Raw genomic sequence first — 19,224 nt, forward strand, 5'->3', positions numbered from 1 at the left:
GCGACTCGACCATGCAGCCAACCTTTCTTCAAGTGCCTCCTTATTGTGCATATTGAAACAGCCACACCACATGTTTTCAGAGAGTCCTGTATTTCACCTGAAGTTATTTGTGGGTTTTTCTTTGCATCCCAAACAATTTTCCTGACAGTTGTGGCTGAAATTTTAGTTGGTCTACCTGACCGTGGTTTGGTTTCAACAGAACCATTTTCCACTTCTGGATTAGAGTTAGAACACTGCTGATTGGCATTCTCAATTCCTTGGGTATCTTTTTATATCCCTTTCCTGTTTGATACGGTTCAACTACCCTTTCCCGCAGTTCCTTTGACAATTCTTTTGCTTTCCCCATGACTCAGAATCCAGAAAGGTCAGTGCAGCACTGGATGAAAGATGCAAGGGTCTGTCAGGAGTCCAGAAACGCACTGACCTTTTATACACACACACACTAATTACAAGCAAACAGATCACAGGTGAGGATGGTTACCTTTAATAGCCATTCAAACCCCTTTGTGCCAACTTGTATGCGCATGCTATCAGGCAAAAATCACCAGGGTATGTAAACTTTTGATCAGGATCATTCGGGTAGTTTCTGTTGCCATTATGATTTAAAAAGAGTAAACACCGTTGATTGGTAATAAATGGCTTCAGCCAAACACTAACCATGAGTGAAAGAAAAGTTTTTGTGTTATCATTCATAGTCTGAAAAATGGCCAAGAAATCATAAATTCTGCCGGGGTATGTAAACTTATGAGCACAACTGTATATACCTTTTTTGAAGCTGATCCGGTCCCATGCTAAGCTGTCAGCGGCGGCTTCACTGTAGAGGCGGGTGCAGAGGAGATGGCCGACAGTCGGCTGTGTCCTCTGCAGAGCTTCCGCTGCTGGAGACCAGACTGGATCGGCTTAAAAAAAAAGGTATGTACTGTATACTGATTTCTTCTTTACAGGGCTATATAGGTTAGTCTTAGATCGTGGATGTCTGCAGATGCAGGGATTTTAGTGTTGGGGTGGACTTATCCATTAAACTTGGTATCACATAAAAGTAAAAAAAAATAAATCTGGACAAGAATACTACTAAAAATGATCCATGGTCTTCTGTACTATGCTTACTTAGCTCCCAGAGCAACCCACTAGACCCGGAATATACAGCCACTGCAGAAATTGGAACTACTAACCTGCAGCACACTTTAACTTTGTAAGCACTGACAGGGTCTGGCTGTCTCTTTCTCCCCGTTGCTGAAAAAGAAATTGATTTAAGTGTTATTATATAATTTTTTATTATGAATACAGTGCTGACATACTGGTATTGATAAAGAAATGATCATTACAATTCCTGCTTGAGTAGAATTTAAAATATAATCGTCAGGGCATGCACAGCACGGCCATTGTATCCAAGGCTGATTGGCTTACCAGAGTGATTATGGCGGTGGGAGGAAACTGCATCCCTCAGAAGAGACCCACAAAACTCAGAGACAATAAACTGACTGACAGACAGGGTTGACTGGTGGAAATGTAACTGAGGATTCTACAGCTACCACAGTGAATTTCAATTAGAACTAAAAGGCAAAACTTTTTAGCATTTTGCATTGCACAAGGGAGGGGTCTAACCAGTGCCGGGACAAGGTCATTTGGTGTCCAGGGCCTAACTGCGCCCCCCCCCCCCCCTGTGCTGGTGGTGTCACGAAGGTAAAAATACTCCTGCAGTGTAGTGTCAAAGAAGAGAGAAAATGTCAGTGATGTCACTGGAAGGACAAATGCACTTGTGTCACTCGGAGGAAAGAATGCTCCGGTGTTGATAGTGTAAGTCTGAGAAGGACTGGTGATATGAAGGGTAACAGGGGCTGGGAGAGTGGGGCTTTGTGGGTTCATTTGACTAAGAGGCCCTCATTCCGGCAGCTAAAAGCCTGTGAGCCCCTTTCCCCACCACATGATGACATAGTAGATCTGTACTTCAATAGTTACATATTATATAATATAATATAATAATATATAATATAATATAATATTTCTCATTACCTATCCTGGCCCACACTACCTTCCTGGATAGGTATAGTGCAGTGATGGCGAACCTTGGCACCCCTGATGTTTGGGAACTACATTTCCCATGATGCTCATGCATTTTGCAGTGTAGTTGAGCATCATGGAAAATGTATTTCCAAAATATCTGGGGTGCCAAGGTTCGCCATCACTGGTATACTGCATAGTAGAGAATGTGATAATTCAACAGTCTCCTTGGGGGCAGACAATCCATCCAACAGTCTCAGTCTGATATCCCTATAAGCTGATGCAAATGCAAATTGGGCTCCATTCTCACAGGTGTTTAGCCATGGTGTGAATCCCAGTGGCAAGAATCTATGGATTCCTGCTGCTGTGTTTGACTGCTGTGAGTGAATAGCTGCTGCCCCCAAGCCCATACACTGCAATGGCAGGCTTTCAGTGGTTGTGGCTATTTGCAGATAGGGATTACCAGTGGTGAACCTGACTGAACGTACTTTGGATGCGCCGATCCTGACTGAACGTACTTTGGATGCGCCGATCCTGACTGAACGTACTTTGGATGCGCCGATCCTGACTGAACATACTTTGGATGCGCCGATCCTGACTGAACGTACTTGACAATGTACTTTGGCTGCGCTGATCCTGGCTGAACATACCGAATTTTTCCGTGTACAAGACGCCCCCCACTTTTTCAACCCAAAATTAAGAAATCATTATTTTAAACATAGGTAAAACAGAATACATTACAGTTAATGTTTAAATACCAGCATATTATGCAGGGGTTGGTCTTCCTGTTTTCTCCACTGTCTGATTATACACTCAGTGGAGGGAGCTACAAACTGTTTATCTGCAGCTCTATTCCCATGCTCTTTTGCATAGCTGGCTACATTTGGTTTGACTTTTGCAGAGTAAGACAATCACTTACTTTTGTATTATTTTCTAACATCTTGGGCTCAGAACACTACGGTCCCTGTTGCATGTCTCCACTTCCCCCCTCACCTCCAGCTGACGTCAGTAACATACGGCTCGTGATTGGAGGAAGCCCTTTGACAAGCTAAGGGCAGCGACGCACCTGCGCGGCTGTCTCCCAGGCTGACTGACCGTGTATAAGACACCGCTCAATTTTCAGGCTATTATTTTAGGAAAAAATAGCGTCTTATACACAGAAAAATACGTTGGCTGCTCTGATCCTGACAGAACGTACTTTGGCTGCGCTGATTGTGGCTGGAGCCCTATTCAGCCATTTTTATCCATTTTGACATTTTTGTGGCTATTTGCAGAAATAGGGATTACCTGACTGAACATACTTTGGCTACGCTGATCCTGACTGAAAGTACTTTGGCTGCACTGATCCCGACTGAATGTACAGTGGGGCAAAAAAAGTATTTAGTCAGCCACCAATTGTTCGAGTTCTCCCACTTAAAAAGACGAGAGAGGCCTGTAATTGTCATCATAGGTATACGTCAACTATGAGAGACAAAATGTGGAAACAAATCCAGACAATCACATTGTCTGATTTTTGAAAGAATTTATTTGCAAATTATGGTGCAAAATAAGTATTTGGTCACCTACAAACAGGCAAGATTTCTGTCTCTCAAAGACCTGTATCTTCTTCTTTAAGAGGCTCCTCTGTCCTCCACTCATTACCTGTATTATTGACACCTGTTTGAACTTGTTATCAGTATAAAAGACACCTGTCCACAACCTCAAACAGTCACACTCCAAACTCCACTATGGTGAAAACCAAAGAGCTGTCGAAGGACACAAGAAACAAAATTGTAGACCCGCACCAGGCTGGGAAGACTGAATCTACAATAGACAAGCAACTTGGTGTGAAGAAATCAACTGTGGGAGCAATAATTAGAAAATGGAAGACATACAAGACCACTGATAACCTCCCTCGATCTGGGGCTCCACGCAAGATCTCACCCCGCGGGGTCAAAATGATCACTAGAATTGTGAGCAAAAATCCCAGAACCATGCGGGGGGAACCTAGTGAATGACCTGCAGAGAGCTGGGACCAACGTAACAAAGGCTACCATCAGTAACACACTATGCCGCCAGGGACTCAGATCCTGCAGTGCCAGAGGTGTCCCCCTGCTTAAGCCAGTACATGTCCGGACACGTCTGAGGTTTGCTAGAGAGCATTTGGATGATCCAGAAGAGGATTGGGAGAATGTCATATGGTCAGATGAAACCAAAGTAGAACTGTTTGGTAGAAACACAACTCGTCATGTTTGGAGGAGAGAGAATGCTGAGTTGCAACCAAAGAACACCATACCTACTGTGAAGCATGGGGGTGGCAACATCATGCTTTGGGGCTGTTTCTCTGCAAAGGGAACAGGGCAACTGATCCATGTACATGAAAGAATGAATGGGCCATGTATCGTGAGATTTTGAGTGCAAACCTCCTCCCATCAGCAAGGGCATTGAAGATGAAACGTGGCTGGGTCTTTCAGCATGACAATGATCCCAAACACACCGCCTGGGCAACGAAGGAGTGGCTTCGTAAGAAGCATTTCAAGGTCCTGGAGTGGGCTAGCTAGTCTTCAGATCTCACCCCCATAGAAAACCTTTGGAGGGAGTTGAAAGTCTGAGTTGCCCAGCGACAGCACCAAAACATCACTGCTCTAGAGGAGATCTGCATGGAGGAATGGGCCAACATATCAGCAACAGTGTGTTACAACCTTGTGAAGACTTACAGAAAACGACTGACCTCTGTCATTGCCAACAAAGGATATATAACAAAGTATTGAGATGAACTTTTGATATTGACAAAATACTTATTTTAAACCATAATTTGCAAATAAATTCTTTCCAAATCAGACAATGTGATTGTCTGGATTTGTTTCCACATTTTGTCTCTTATAGTTGAGGTATATCTATGATGACAATTACAGGCCTCTCTCATCTTTTTAAGTGGGAGAACGTGCACAATTGGTGGCTGACTAAATACTTTTTTGCCCCACTGTACTTTGGCTGCGCTGATGCTGACTGAACGTACTTTGGCTGCGCTGATCCTGACTGAATGTACTTTGGCTTCGCTGATCCTGACTGAACGTACTTGGGCTGCGCTGATCCTGACTGAACGTACTTGGGCTGCGCTGATCCTGACTGAATGTACTTGGGCTGCGCTAAACCTGACTGAACGTACTTTGGCTGCAGTGATCCTGACTAAACATACTTTGGCTGCGCTGATCCTGACAGAACTTACTTAACTGAATGTACTTTGGCTGCGCTGATCCTGACTGAATGTACTTTGGATGCGCTGATCCTGACTGAACGTGCTTGGGTTGCGCCGATCCTGACTGAACGTACTTTGGCTGCGCCGATCCTGACTGAACGTACTTTGGCTGCGCCGATCCTGACTGAACGTACTTTGGCTGCGCCGATCCTGACTGAACGTACTTTGGCTGCGCCGATCCTGACTGAACGTACTTTGGCTGCGCCGATCCTGACTGAACGTACTTTGGCTGCGCCGATCCTGACTGAACGTACTTTGGCTGCGCCGATCCTGACTGAACGTGCTTGGGTTGCGCGGATCCTGACTGAATGTACTTTGGCTGCGCTGATCTTGACTGAACGTACTTGGGCTGCGCTGATCTTGACTGAACGTACTTGGGCTGCGCTAAACCTGACTGAACGTACTTGGGCTGTGCTGATCCTGACAGAACTTACTTGACTGAATGTACTTTGGCTGTGCTGATCCTGACTAAACATACCTTGGCTGCGCTGATCCTGACTAAACTTACTTTGGCTGCGCTGATCCTGACTAAACATACTTTGGCTGCGCTGATCCTGACAGAACTTACTTGACTGAATGTACTTTGGCTGCGCTGATCCTGACTGAATGTACTTTGGCTGCGCTGATCCTGACTGAACGTACTTGGGCTGCGCTAAACCTGACTGAACGTACTTGGGCTGCGCTGATCCTGACAGAACTTACTTGACTGAATGTACTTTGGCTGTGCTGATCCTGACTAAACATACCTTGGCTGCGCTGATCCTGACTAAACTTACTTTGGCTGCGCTGATCCTGACTAAACATACTTTGGCTGCGCTGATCCTGACAGAACTTACTTGACTGAATGTACTTTGGCTGCGCTGATCCTGACTGAATGTACTTTGGCTGCGCTGATCCTGACTGAATGTACTTTGGCTGCGCTGATCCTGACTGAACGTACTTGGGCTGCGCTAAACCTGACTGAACGTACTTGGGCTGCGCTGATCCTGACAGAACTTACTTGACTGAATGTACGTTGGCTGCGCTGATCCTGACTGAATGTACTTTGGCTGTGCTGATCCTGACAGAACGTACTTGACTGAACGTACTTTGGCTGCGCTGATCCTGACTGAACGTACTTGGGCTGCGCTAAACCTGACTGAACGTACTTGGGCTGCGCTAAACCTGACTGAACGTACTTGGGCTGCGCTAAACCTGACTGAACGTACTTGGGCTGCGCTAAACCTGACTGAATGTACTTTGGCTGCGCTGATCCTGACAGAACTTACTTGACTGAATGTACTTTGGCTGCGCTGATCCTGACAGAACGTACATGACTGAATGTACTTTGGCTGCGCTGATCCTGACTGAACGTACATGACTGAATGTACTTTGGCTGCGCTGATCCTGACTGAACGTACTTGGGCTGCGCTGATCCTGACTGAACGTACTTTGGATGCGCTGATCCTGACTGAACGTGCTTGGGTTGCGCTGATCCTGACTGAACGTACTTGACTGAATGTACTTTGGCTGCGTTGATCCTGACTGAACGTACTTGGGCTGCGCTAATCCTGACTGATCGTACTTTTGCTGCGCTGATCCTGACTGAACGTGCTTGGGTTGCACTGATCCTCACTGAACGTACTTGGGCTGTGCTGATCCTGACTGAACGTACTTTGGCTGCGTTGATCCTGACAGAACTTACTTGACTGAATGTACTTTGCCTGCGCTGATCCTGACTGAACGTACTTTGGCTGCGCCGATCCTGACTGAATGTACTTGGGCTGCGCTGATTCTGACTGAATGTACTTTGGCTGCGCTGATCCTGACTGAACGTACTTGGGCTACGCTAAACCTGACTGAACGTACTTGGGCTGCGCTAAACCTGACTGAACGTACTTGGGCTGCGCTGATCCTGACAGAACGTACTTGACTGAATGTACTTTGGCTGCGCTGATCCTGACTGAATGTACTTTGGATGCGCTGATCCTGACAGAACGTGTTTGGGTTGCACTGATCCTGACTGAAGGTGCTTGGGTTGCGCCGATCCTGACTGAACGTACTTGGGCTGCGCCGATCCTGACTGAATGTACTTTGGGTGCGCTGATCCTGACTGAACGTACTTGGGCTGCGCTGATCCTGACAGAACGTACTTGACTGAATGTACTTTGGCTGCGCTGATCCTGACTGAATGTACTTTGGCTGCGCTGATCCTGACTGAACGTACTATGGCTGCGCCGATCCTGACTGAACGTACTATGGCTGCGCCGATCCTGACTGAACGTACTATGGCTGCGCTGATCCTGACTGAACGTACTTTGGATGCGCTAATCCTGACTGAACGTACTTGGGCTGCGCGGATCCTGACTGAATGTACTTTGACTGCGCTGATCCTGACTGAACGTACTTGGGCTGCGCTGATCCTGACAGAACTTACTTGACTGAATGTACTTTGGCTGTGCTGATCCTGACAGAACGTACTTTGGCTGTGCTGATCCTGACAGAACCTACTTGACTGAATGTACTTTGGCTGCGCTGATCCTGACTGAATGTACTTTGGCTGCGCTGATCCTGACTGAACGTACTTGGGCTGCGCTAAACCTGACTGAACGTACTTGGGCTGTGCTGATCCTGACTGAACATACTTTGGCTGCGCTGATCCTGACTAAACATACTTTGGCTGCGCTGATCCTGACTGAACGTACTTGGGCTGCGCTGATCCTGACTGAACGTACTTTGGCTGCACTGATCCTGACTGAACGTACTTTGGCTGCGCTGATCCTGACTGAACGTACTTTGGCTGCGCTGATCCTGACATACTGGTATTGATAAAGAAATGATCATTACAATTCCTGCTCGAGTAGAATTTAAAATATAATCGTCAGGGCATGCACAGCACGGCCATTGTATCCAAGGCTGATTGGCTTACCAGAGTGATTATGGCGGTGGGAGGAAACTGCATCTCTCAGAAGAGACCCACAAAACTCAGAGACAATAAACTGATTGACAGACACGGTTGACTGGTAGAAATGTAACTGAGGATTCTACAGCTACCACAGTGAATTTCAATTAGAACTAAAAGGCAAAACTTTTTAGCTTTCTGCATTGCACAAGGGAGGGGTATAACCAGTGCCGGGACAAAGTCATTTGGTGCCCAGGGCGAAGATGCCTAACTGCGCCCCCCTTGTGTCACTTGGAGGAAAGAATGCTCCGGTGTTGATAGTGTAAGTCTGAGAAGGACTGGTGATATGACAGGGGCTGGGAGGGCGGGGCTTTGTGAGTTCATTTGAATAAGAGGCCCTCATTCTGGCAGCTAAAAGCCTGTGAGCCCCTTTCCCCACCACATGATGACATAGTAGATCTGTACTTCAATAGTTACATAATATTTCTCATTACCTATCCTGGCCCACACTACCTTCCTGGATATGTATAGTGCAGTGATGGCGAACCTTGGCACCCCTGATGTTTGGGAACTACATTTCCCATGATGCTCATGCATTCTGCAGTGTAGTTGAGCATCATGGAAAATGTATTTCCAAAATATCTGGGGTGCCAAGATTCGCCATCACTGGTATACTGCATAGTAGAGAATGTGATAATTCAACAGTCTCCTTGGGGGCTGACAATCCATCCAACAGGCTCAGTCTGATATCCCTATAAGCTGATGCAAATGCAAATTGGGCTCCATTCTCACAGGTGTTTAGCCATGGTGTGAATCCCAGTGGCAAGAATCTATGGATTCCTGCTGCTGTGTTTGACTGCTGTGAGTGAATAGCTGCTGCCCCCAAGCCCATACACTGCAATGGCAGGCTTTCAGTGGTTGTGGCTATTTGCAGATAGGGATTACCAGTGGTGAACCTGACTGAATGTACTTTGGCTGCGCCGATCCTGACTGAACGTACTTTGGATGCGCCGATCCTGACTGAACGTACTTTGGATGCGCCGATCCTGACCGAACGTACTTTGGATGCGCCGTTCCTGACCGAACGTACTTTGGATGCGCCGATCCTGACTGAACGTACTTTGGATGCGCCGATCCTGACTGAACGTACTTTGGATGCGCCGATCCTGACTGAACGTACTTGACAATGTACTTTGGCTGCGCTGATCCTGGCTGAACATACCAAATTTTTCCGTGTACAAGACGCCCAACACTTTTTCAACCCAAAATTAAGGAATCATTATTTTAAACATAGGTAAAACAGAATACATTACAGTTAATGTTTAAATACCAGCATATTATGCAGGGGTTGGTCTTCCTGTTTTCTCCACTGTCTGATCATACACTCAGTGGAGGGAGCTACAAACTGTTTATCTGCAGCTCTATTCCCATGCTCATTTGCATAGCTGGCTACATTTGGTTTGACTTTTGCAGAGTAAGACAATCACTTACTTTTGTATTATTTTCTAACATCTTGGGCTCAGAACACTACGGTCCCTGTTGCATCTCTCCACTTTCCCCCTCACCTCCAGCTGACGTCAGTAACATACGGCTCGTGATTGGAGGAAGCCCTTTGACAAGCTAAGGGCAGCGACGCACCTGCGCGGCTGTCTCCCAGGCTGACTGACCGTGTATAAGTCACCGCTCGATTTTCAGGCTATTATTTTAGGAAAAAATAGCGTCTTATACACAGAAAAATACGTTGGCTGCTCTGATCCTGACAGAACGTACTTTGGCTGCGCTGATTGTGGCTGGAGCCCTATTCAGCCATTTTTATCCATTTTTGAAATCCAAAGCATCAGATTGCATCCATACTCAGACACCCGCCATCTCAGGGAAATAGTGACATAAGGCTCATTGAAAGGAACCTAATAATTTTTTTCCCAGCAGGTGAAAGTCGATGGTCTATTAAAACATTTCTCCACAAATATATATGCTAATATATTAAGAAGACAGATGCATCACATATATAATAAAAGTAGGTACCTCCACTCCCTCCCCCCCATTAATTAGCGTCCAGTTGTAACTTTGAAGTCAAAGACCTCAATCACATTCCTTACCATATTGCTTCTCAAGGGAGTCCTCATTCTCCCCCTGTCCTCCGAGGCAGAGCAGCGCTCTCTCCTAAATCTCCCGCCTCCATAGCCACACCGGCCGAGGCACGGGCGGCACCTGGGAGATGTCACCTGTGGGTTCCGTTCCACCCACCCTCACTTCCTCTTCTTCCCCTCTCTCAGCGAGCTCCCGTTCTGTCGGCTCTCACCTTGTCAGACCGCAGTTGGATGGAGAAGAGAGTGGAATCTTCTCTCCAGCAGCTGGTGCAGCTCCCGCCCTGTGCCCCGTTCTCCAGCTGCCTAAGACGGCAGCGTGATTACTCCTCTCATTCCGACAGGTGGAGAACGGAGCACTGACAAGGTCCCAGTGCCCACTCCTTCAAAAGACCGCACAGCGCCCAGGGCAAGTGCCCCTCCCACCCCCCAGCCACCCTGTATCGGCCCTGGGTATAACCCGTAATTTTGTTATTTTTTTGCCATCTGGGGTATGGGCCATTGGGGGGGACTTCCCATTCTGTCCAATAGCCAAAACAGAAAGGAAATACCTCAAAAATTAGAGAAATCCATGGTTGACACCAGGATCATCAGAACTAGTGTCCCCAATTGGATGTTTTCCCCTTTCTGTGCTGATAACAACCCATTTGGGATTTTCTTTTGATTTAACTCTCAGTGATAACGGTAAACAAGATAACATTTTAAATACATTTTGACTTGATATACAAGCGATATCTTGATGTACAAAGTAGCGTCATGTCACAACAGAGTATAAAAGAGAAGAGAGGAAGCCTCTAAGTGTAGCAATATGGTTACATTTAATGAAGGTACAATATTTAGAGGCGCCTCTCTTCTCTTTTATACTCTGTAGCTTCTGCTGGATTTTGCTTCAAATCCCCTTGTGGAGGCTTCCATTTGTGGATGGACATTTTATGGTTACACAACCTATCGCTTTGCTATAATCTTTTTATATGGACTATAAACTGAAGGACTTATGATTAAATGATTGTTGAACGAATCATTCGAGTTTCCATTATTTCTTATGGGGAAATTTGCTTTGATATACAAGTGCTTTGGATTACAAGCAGGTTTCTGGAACAAATTATGCTCGCAATCCAAGGTTTTACTGTACCTGTAATAAATAAAAATAAATAAATCTCCCTAACAAGAGAATAGGCAGTAATAAAAACCTGACAGGTATTCTAATCCCTTCCCACTTTATCCCCCCCCCCAAAAAAAAAAGTTTTGCCCATAATTATATTTTAATGCTCTGCTGTTAATACCGGTTCAGATTTCAGGGTCAGGCACATGAATTAAGCATCATATTCAGGTCTGTTCCAAGATAGAAATGGGAGGAATTGTGTCCCATCTTTGGTGTCAGCGGAAGAAACAGTGCCCCAATATTGGTATCACTGGGAGGAATAATGTCCCATCATTAGTGTCAGTGGGAGAGATAGTGCCCCATTGTTTGCGTCAGTGGGAGTAAGTGTTCCATCATTTATATCAGTCGGAGGAATTACGGTATCCCCCATTGTTGGTGTCAGTAGGAGGAAAAGTGTACAAAATTGGCTTCAGTGGAAGAAAAAGTGCCCCATGTTGGTGTCAGTGGAAGGAATTGTGGCTCATCCTTGGTGTCAGTGGCAGGAATAGTGCCCCATATCTGTAGGAGTAATAGTGCCCCAAGGGTCCGATAAAGGCAAGCAAAGGCAGCATCCGGGCCGCAGTTTGGAGACCGCTGTTATACAGACAAGGAAGACAATGAAGTGATACACACATGCATTGATGTCAAAACTAAATTAAAAAATAATTATTTTCTGGTATATAAATAGTACAAAGTGTACATTAAACTAATCAACATAAACCAAGAAAACAAAAACAAAAAGTAAGGTGCAGTACATAAGTTTGACTCTATTTAAAGAGTAACTCCACTTTTGTTGAGAAAAAAAAAACGTTCCCCTCTGGGTGATCTATGTACATTGCAAGGATTATAACAAAACTTTTTTGCAGATTCCTAGCTTTTGTTATTCTGAAGAAATCCCCGTTTGTTCCTCTGGGTCTCTGGTCTGAGTGGGTCTAATGGGAGTGGTTTCACAATTATCTATAAGCTGCTGAACCTGCACAGCACTAATGAGGAAATCTGCAGGGTCTGCATCCCTTTAGACGTGTTCCTACAGGGAATATCTCACCAAGAATTACATTTTTGTTGCAGGGGATGCCTGAAATCTGATTTGTATCTTAGGCAGACTACTGGGTTAATTGGTGAGCCAATCACACAAGCAGGAAATTATGTTTCTGGGGAGTGGTCAGTACACATTCTGTGTACAGAACACCTCCAGGTAGCCATATTGCACTGCATTTACAGAAAATTACAGCAGCTGAAGATTAAAAAGGAAAGGTAATTTTTAATAACATTCAATTACAATATGGCTTGTGTCACAATTATATGTGCTATAGGGTTGCACCGATACCAGCATCGGTACTGATACCGAGTATTTGGACAAGTATAAGTACTCGTGCAAATGCATCAATACCTGAAACCGATATTTTCAGGCTCGGTTCTTTGAGTTGTCAGTGGGTCTCCCCAGTGTTAAAGAAGCCCGGTAATTGGAGCTGTCAAAAAAAAAAAAAAAAGAAAAGCAACCGGCAATGTTTATTAACAACATTGCTCAGCCCTGAAACACTAAAATAAAAAGAAGCATGGTTTCTTTTTGTATAATTTCTGTTTCTTCATCTGCAGATCAAAGAGATGAACAAATGTTCCTCTGTTTAACCCCTTAATAACCCTTAATTTACTCTAATCAGCCTTAATTAACTCCCTATTCTCCTTCATTTAATTATTATTATTTTCCTGTTTTTTTTGCTTTTGTTCATGTCTATTTTATAAACGATAACACATATATATTTACACATATATATTAACATATATTTACACATTTCAAATTGAAAAAGCGCTAAAAAAAAAAAAAAAATCTATTTATTTAATTTGTAAATATCTTTTCAATGCTTTGTACCATTGCTGACAGCTAAAGTTAAAACACAACAGTTGCGGTAGGTATCAGTAATTGGTATCGGCGAGTACTAAAAAAAAGTATCGGTACTTGTACTCATTGTAAAAAAAAAAAAAAATGGTATCGGTGCATCCCGAATACGCTATATTATTTTTTCTTTATTTTCTATTTTTTTTACCCCACGAAAGTGGAGTTACCCTTTAACAATATTCCTTTATCCAAGTCTCATTAATATGTAAGGGTTCTGGTATACTGTATGTACATGGTGGCAGCCCTATATGCTCATTGCATGAGCAGGCTTCCATTCCTGCTGATCCTTTAGATTGTAAGCTCTCAGGAGCAGGGCTCTCCTAACCCTCTTTTCAAGAATGGTATTGTAACTGTATGGTCTCCCTATATTTTGTAAAGCAATGTGCAAACTGTCAGTGCTATATAAATCCTGCATTATAATAGACAAAGCTCATCGGTTTGATTAATAGAAAATAATAGACTTTCTCTGTCTCTTATAATGTCAAACACCCACAGTGCCCATGAAAGCCAGAGGCCGCGTCATCTTTGTCTCAGCTGCAAGTGACAAAAAAAAGCTCAGAGAAACATCTTATTAATAGCAAGAGTTACTTTGTGCTTACAAATATTGTGTTATTTTGGTAATGATGACGTGACCTACAGATTCATGTCAAATATCGTTTTAAAAGATCAGCCCACTTTAAAAATACTGAAAGCCAAGATACCCGCTGCTCACGAAAGGATTCAACAATAGAGCAAATGCGAAAGGCAAGCAGGAGCCGTGAAGATGAATGCAGGTACTATTAACTGAAATTGTCAAGTGGGATTCTAAAACCTCGTACTTTTTCCAGTTTGGAGTTTTATTAAGCCTCATAAATGGAAGGGACAGTGGCTTTGTGCAAGGATGGGGAACTTAGAAATCAGAACACTGGCACTGCATGATCACATGGCCAGAACTTAAAGTGTATATAAACACTAATGCCCCGTACACACGGTCGGACATTGATCGGACATTCCGACAACAAAATCCATATATTTATTCCGACAGATGTTGGCTCAAACATGTCTTGCATACACACGGTCACACAAAGTTGTCGGAAAATCCGATAGTTCTGAACGCGGTGACGTAAAACACGTACGTCGGTACTATAAACGGGGCAGTGGCCAATAGCTTTCATCTCTCAATTTATTCTGAGCATGCGTGGCACTTCGTGCATCGGATTTGTGTACACACCATCGGAATTTCCGACAACGGATTTTGCAATGGAAAATGTGTGATGGAGCCTACAACAATTTCCGACAACAAGGTCCTATCACACATTTTCCATCGGAAAATCCTATCGTGTGTACAGGGCATAACAATTAATTTTTCATTTCTGCTTTCTTAAATATATCATTAAAAGCATTTTGTAATATCTGTTTGATAGGTTAAAAAAGTATCTTTTGCACCTCTGAACCACTGTCCCCCATCTTTGATTTAGTCCTTTTACATATAGGTAGAGAAAAAAAATGACTCTTGCTCATAGAATCTTAACGGTTATTAACTATGAAACTAAATATAACCAAAACAAATAGAAGGCCTCTATACTTGGGAATATCCTCTGCACTTCAGAAAGCATGTTGGCTATCAAAAAACAAGTCCTTCCAACAGCGTAAAAGTTGGCTTATGCACCCTAGTTGCAAACTCAAGTGATAAAAACTTCCTCTAAGGTTTGTTATTTTTTTTTTAGATTGATTCTTCACTTCTTATGTGTTTATTGTTATTTTCTCATTGAAACACTGTCTTTTCATTACTATTATACTTCACAAAATGCTGCGTGGAATCATTACAAATAATTTTACCTTTCTTTAACTACGCCATTAGCTGAATACTGATAACCGTCATAAATCAGTACATTAGTACACAATATATACTAGTTTGACCGATACAAGAGAACTACCTTACTCAAAAATAACAGATGGTCACTGGCAAGGCAGTGTAAACAATTTAATGTGTCAAATGTGAGAGTCTTTAACCACCTCCCACCCGGCCACTGCACATATACGGCCGGGTGGGCGCTTCCTCCTTCTGAGTGGACGCTCAGGAACATCCCTCATAAGGAGGGGCATCGCGCATGCCCGAGCAGCGGTGCGATCCCAGTGCACTCGTGTCACCCGGACACGGCGCATCTCGGATCAGCAGGAGGGCTCTGTGATTGGCCCTCCTAATCACATGATGGCTGTGTCCAATCACAGCCGTCATGTGATGTAAATAGAGAGCCGGTTGCTAGGCGATTGGCTCTCCTCTCCTCACACGGAAGTTGTCAGTGAGGAGAGGCGAGCGGATCGCTGAAGGCAGCCGGTGATCAGTGAGTATGAGCTGTTTTTTACAGCTTTTTATACACTGATCACCGGCCCAATGTCCTCACACAATGTAAAATCACAATGGGACAATAAATCACCGGGACCAGATGGCTTGCATCCGAGGGTACTTAGGGAACTCAGTCAAGTGATTGCCAGCCCGTTGTTCCTAATTTTTACAGAAAGTCTACAGACTGGAATGGTACCAGCTGATTGGAGAAAAGCCAATGTAGCACCAATATTTAAAAAGGGCCCAAAATACATCCCTGGGAATTACAGACCAGTTAGCCTAACATCAATAGTATGTAAACTCTTGGAGGGGGTGATAAGGGACTATATACAAGATTTTAGTAATAAGAACGGTATCATTAGCAGTAATCAGCATGGATTCATGAAGAATCGTTCTTGCCAAACCAATCTATTAACCTTCTATGAGGAGGTGAGTTGCCATCTAGATAAAGGAAGGCCCGTAGACATGGTGTATCTGGATTTTGCAAAAGCATTTGACACAGTTCCCCATAAACGTTTACTGTACAAAATAAGGTCCGTTGGCATGGACCATAGGGTGAGTACATGGATTGAAAACTGGCTACAAGGGCGAGTTCAGAGGGTGGTGATAAATGGGGAGTACTCAGAATGGTCAGGGGTGGGTAGTGGGGTTCCCCAGGGTTCTGTGCTGGGACCAATCCTATTTAATTTGTTCATAAACGACCTGGAGGATGGGATAAACAGTTCAATCTCTGTATTTGCAGACGATACTAAGCTAAGCAGGGCAATAACTTCTCCACAGGATGTGGAAACCTTGCAAAAAGATCTGAACAAATTAATGGGGTGGGCAACTACATGGCAAATGAGGTTCAATGTAGAAAAATGTAAAATAATGCATTTGGGTGGCAAAAATATGAATGCAATTTATACACTGGGGGGAGAACCTCTGGGGGAATCTAGAATAGAAAAGGACCTGGGGGTCTTAGTAGATGATAGGCTCAGCAATGGCATGCAATGCCAAGCTGCTGCTAACAAAGCAAACAGAATATTGGCATGCATTAATAAGGGGATCAACTCCAGAGATAAAACGGTAATTCTCCCGCTCTACAAGACTCTGGTCCGGCCGCACCTGGAGTATGCTGTCCAGTTCTGGGCACCAGTCCTCAGGAAGGATGTACTGGAAATGGAGCGAGTACAAAGAAGGGCAACAAAGCTAATAAAGGGTCTGGAGGATCTTAGTTATGAGGAAAGGTTGCGAGCACTGTTATTCTCTCTGAGAAGAGACGTTTGAGAAGGGATATGATTTCAATTTACAAATACTGTACTGGTGACCCCACAATAGGGAGAAAACTTTTTCGCAGAAGAGAGTTTAATAAGACTCGTGGCCATTCATTACAATTAGAAGAAAAGAGGTTTAACCTCAAACTACATAGAGGGTTCTTTACTGTAAGAGCGGCAAGGATGTGGAATTCCCTTCCACAGGCGGTGGTCTCAGCGGGGAGCATTGATAGCTTCAAGAAACTATTAGATAATCACCTGAATGACCGCAACATACAGGGATATACAATGTAATACTGACACATAATCACACATAGGTTGGACTTGATGGACTTGTGTCTTTTTTCAACCTCACCTACTATGTAACAATGTCCCCAAAATAGTGTCCCCAAACAGTAAAAACACCTGTCCCCCACATATGTAACAGTAAAATCATATGTCCCAATGATCATCTGCACACATATGTCTGTGATCATCTGCGCACGATCATCTGCGTAAATCTGTCCGTGATCACACAAACCAATTATTATACACTTAACGGTATTTTTTTTACCAAAGACATGTAGCAGAATACATTTTGGCTTAAGTTTATGACAAAATTAGATTTTATTGGATTTCTTTTAAAACAGAAAATAGTTTTTTTTTTTTTAATTTCCGCTCTTTTTTTCGCTTATATCGCAAAAAATAAAAAAAACTGATTTGTGAATAAATAATACCAAAAGAAAGCTCTATTTGTGTGAGCAAAATGATAACAATTTCATTCGGGAACAGTGTTGCATGACCGCGCAATTCTTATTGAAAGTGTGAGAGCGCTAAAAGCTGAAAATTGGCCTGGGAAGAAAAGGGGCAAAAGTGCCCAGTATTGAAGTGGTTAAATAAATGAAGAATGCAGTAAAAAAAAAACAAAAAAAAAACAAAAAAAAAAAACCACAAACACAGCGGGGAAATACTTTCCACATCTATGTGCACTGGGTCTGAGAAGGACTTCCCTGTTGTCAGTTGACTACAGGTATTCGCACACAGAGCTCTGCAGCTCCGATCAGCACACAAACTGATCCCCAAGTGCTTCCTAGTAAATGGGACTGCTGTGACACAAGTAGCTGCGTGTCTGTAGTAAACAAAATGTATTCAAGTGTCAAATAAGTTTAGCTTCACATACACTTTATTGAGTAAACAGTCTCTATTCTTTTAGTAAATCATTGTCTTAAAGCCACGGAATCAGCGACAGCCAACAACTAGTATTTTCAAGAGAGGTCAACAATAGAAGTGAATATACAGTGCCTTGAAAAATTCATACCCCTTGAAATTTTCCACATTTTGTCATGTTACAACCAAAAACGTAAATGTATTTTATTGGTATTTTATGTGATACACCAACACAAAGTGGCACATAATTGTGAAGTGGATGGAAAATGAGCTCTTCAGAATGTGGAAACCTTGCAAAAAGATCTGAACAAATTAATGGGGTGGGCAACTACATGGCAAATGTGGTCTAATGTAGAAAAATGTAAAATAAAGCATTTGGGTGGCAAAAATATGAATGCAATCTATACACTGGGGGGAGAACCTCTGGCAGAATCGAGGATGGAAAAGGACCTGGGGGTACTAGTAGAAGATAGGCTCAGCAATGGCATGCAATGCCAAGCTGCTGCTAACAAAGCAAACAGAATATTGGCATGCATTAAAGAGGGGTTTAAGTCCAGAGACAAAACGATAATTCTCCCGCTCTACAAGACTCTGGTCCGGCCGCACCTGGAGTATGCCGTCCAGTTTTGGGCACCAGTCCTCAGGAAGTATGTACTGGAAATGGAGCGAGTACAAAGAAGGGCAACAAAGCTAATAAAGAATCTGGAGGATCTTAGTTATGAGGAAAGGTTGCGAGCACTGAACTTATTTTCTCTGGAGAAGAGACGCTTGAGAGGGGATATGATTTCAATTTATAAATACTAGGGTTGTCCCGATACCGATACTAGTATCGGTATTGGCACCGATACCGAGCATTTGCCCAAGTACTTGTACTCGGGCCGAAATAAAAAGAAAATAAGGGCGCACCAGCCTTGTACTCGGGCAAATGCTCCCGATGCTTCCGCCGATACCTGGAAGTCAGCTGTGATCGGCGCGTGGGGGAGTTACAAGATTCTCCCCCAGGGGCTTTCAGCAGCTTTAGTGACATACAGCGGTGATCGGTCACTGCTGTATGTCACTGCATCCCCCTCCATGCCCCCTCCTTTCCTCTGTCCCCCTCTGTTCCTCTCTTCTTCCCTGTGTCTCTCCGCTGTCCCCTCCGTTCTGCTGTGTCTCTCTGCTGTCCCCCTCCGTTCCTCTCTCCTTCCCTGTGCCTCTCCGCTGTCCCCTCCATTCCTCTCTCCTTCTCTGTCCCCTCAGTTCTGCTGTCTC

The 19,224-nt window shown here is 43.9% G+C and overlaps 1 protein-coding gene across 2 annotated transcripts in view; it reads right to left on the reverse strand.

Annotated features, from left to right (window-relative positions):
• GPS1 (G protein pathway suppressor 1) overlaps nucleotides 1-19,224 on the reverse strand; it is a 62,718-nt gene that overhangs the window by 20,278 nt on the left and 23,216 nt on the right. For both annotated transcript variants that reach the window (XM_073606714.1, XM_073606713.1), the window contains exon 7: nucleotides 1,173-1,233. In XM_073606714.1, coding sequence (XP_073462815.1) covers nucleotides 1,173-1,233 — 61 coding nt within the window. The remainder of the gene's footprint in view (nucleotides 1-1,172; nucleotides 1,234-19,224) is intronic.

Source organism: Aquarana catesbeiana, linkage group LG12, assembly GCF_042186555.1.
Source record: "Aquarana catesbeiana isolate 2022-GZ linkage group LG12, ASM4218655v1, whole genome shotgun sequence".
NCBI lineage: Eukaryota > Metazoa > Chordata > Amphibia > Anura > Ranidae > Aquarana > Aquarana catesbeiana.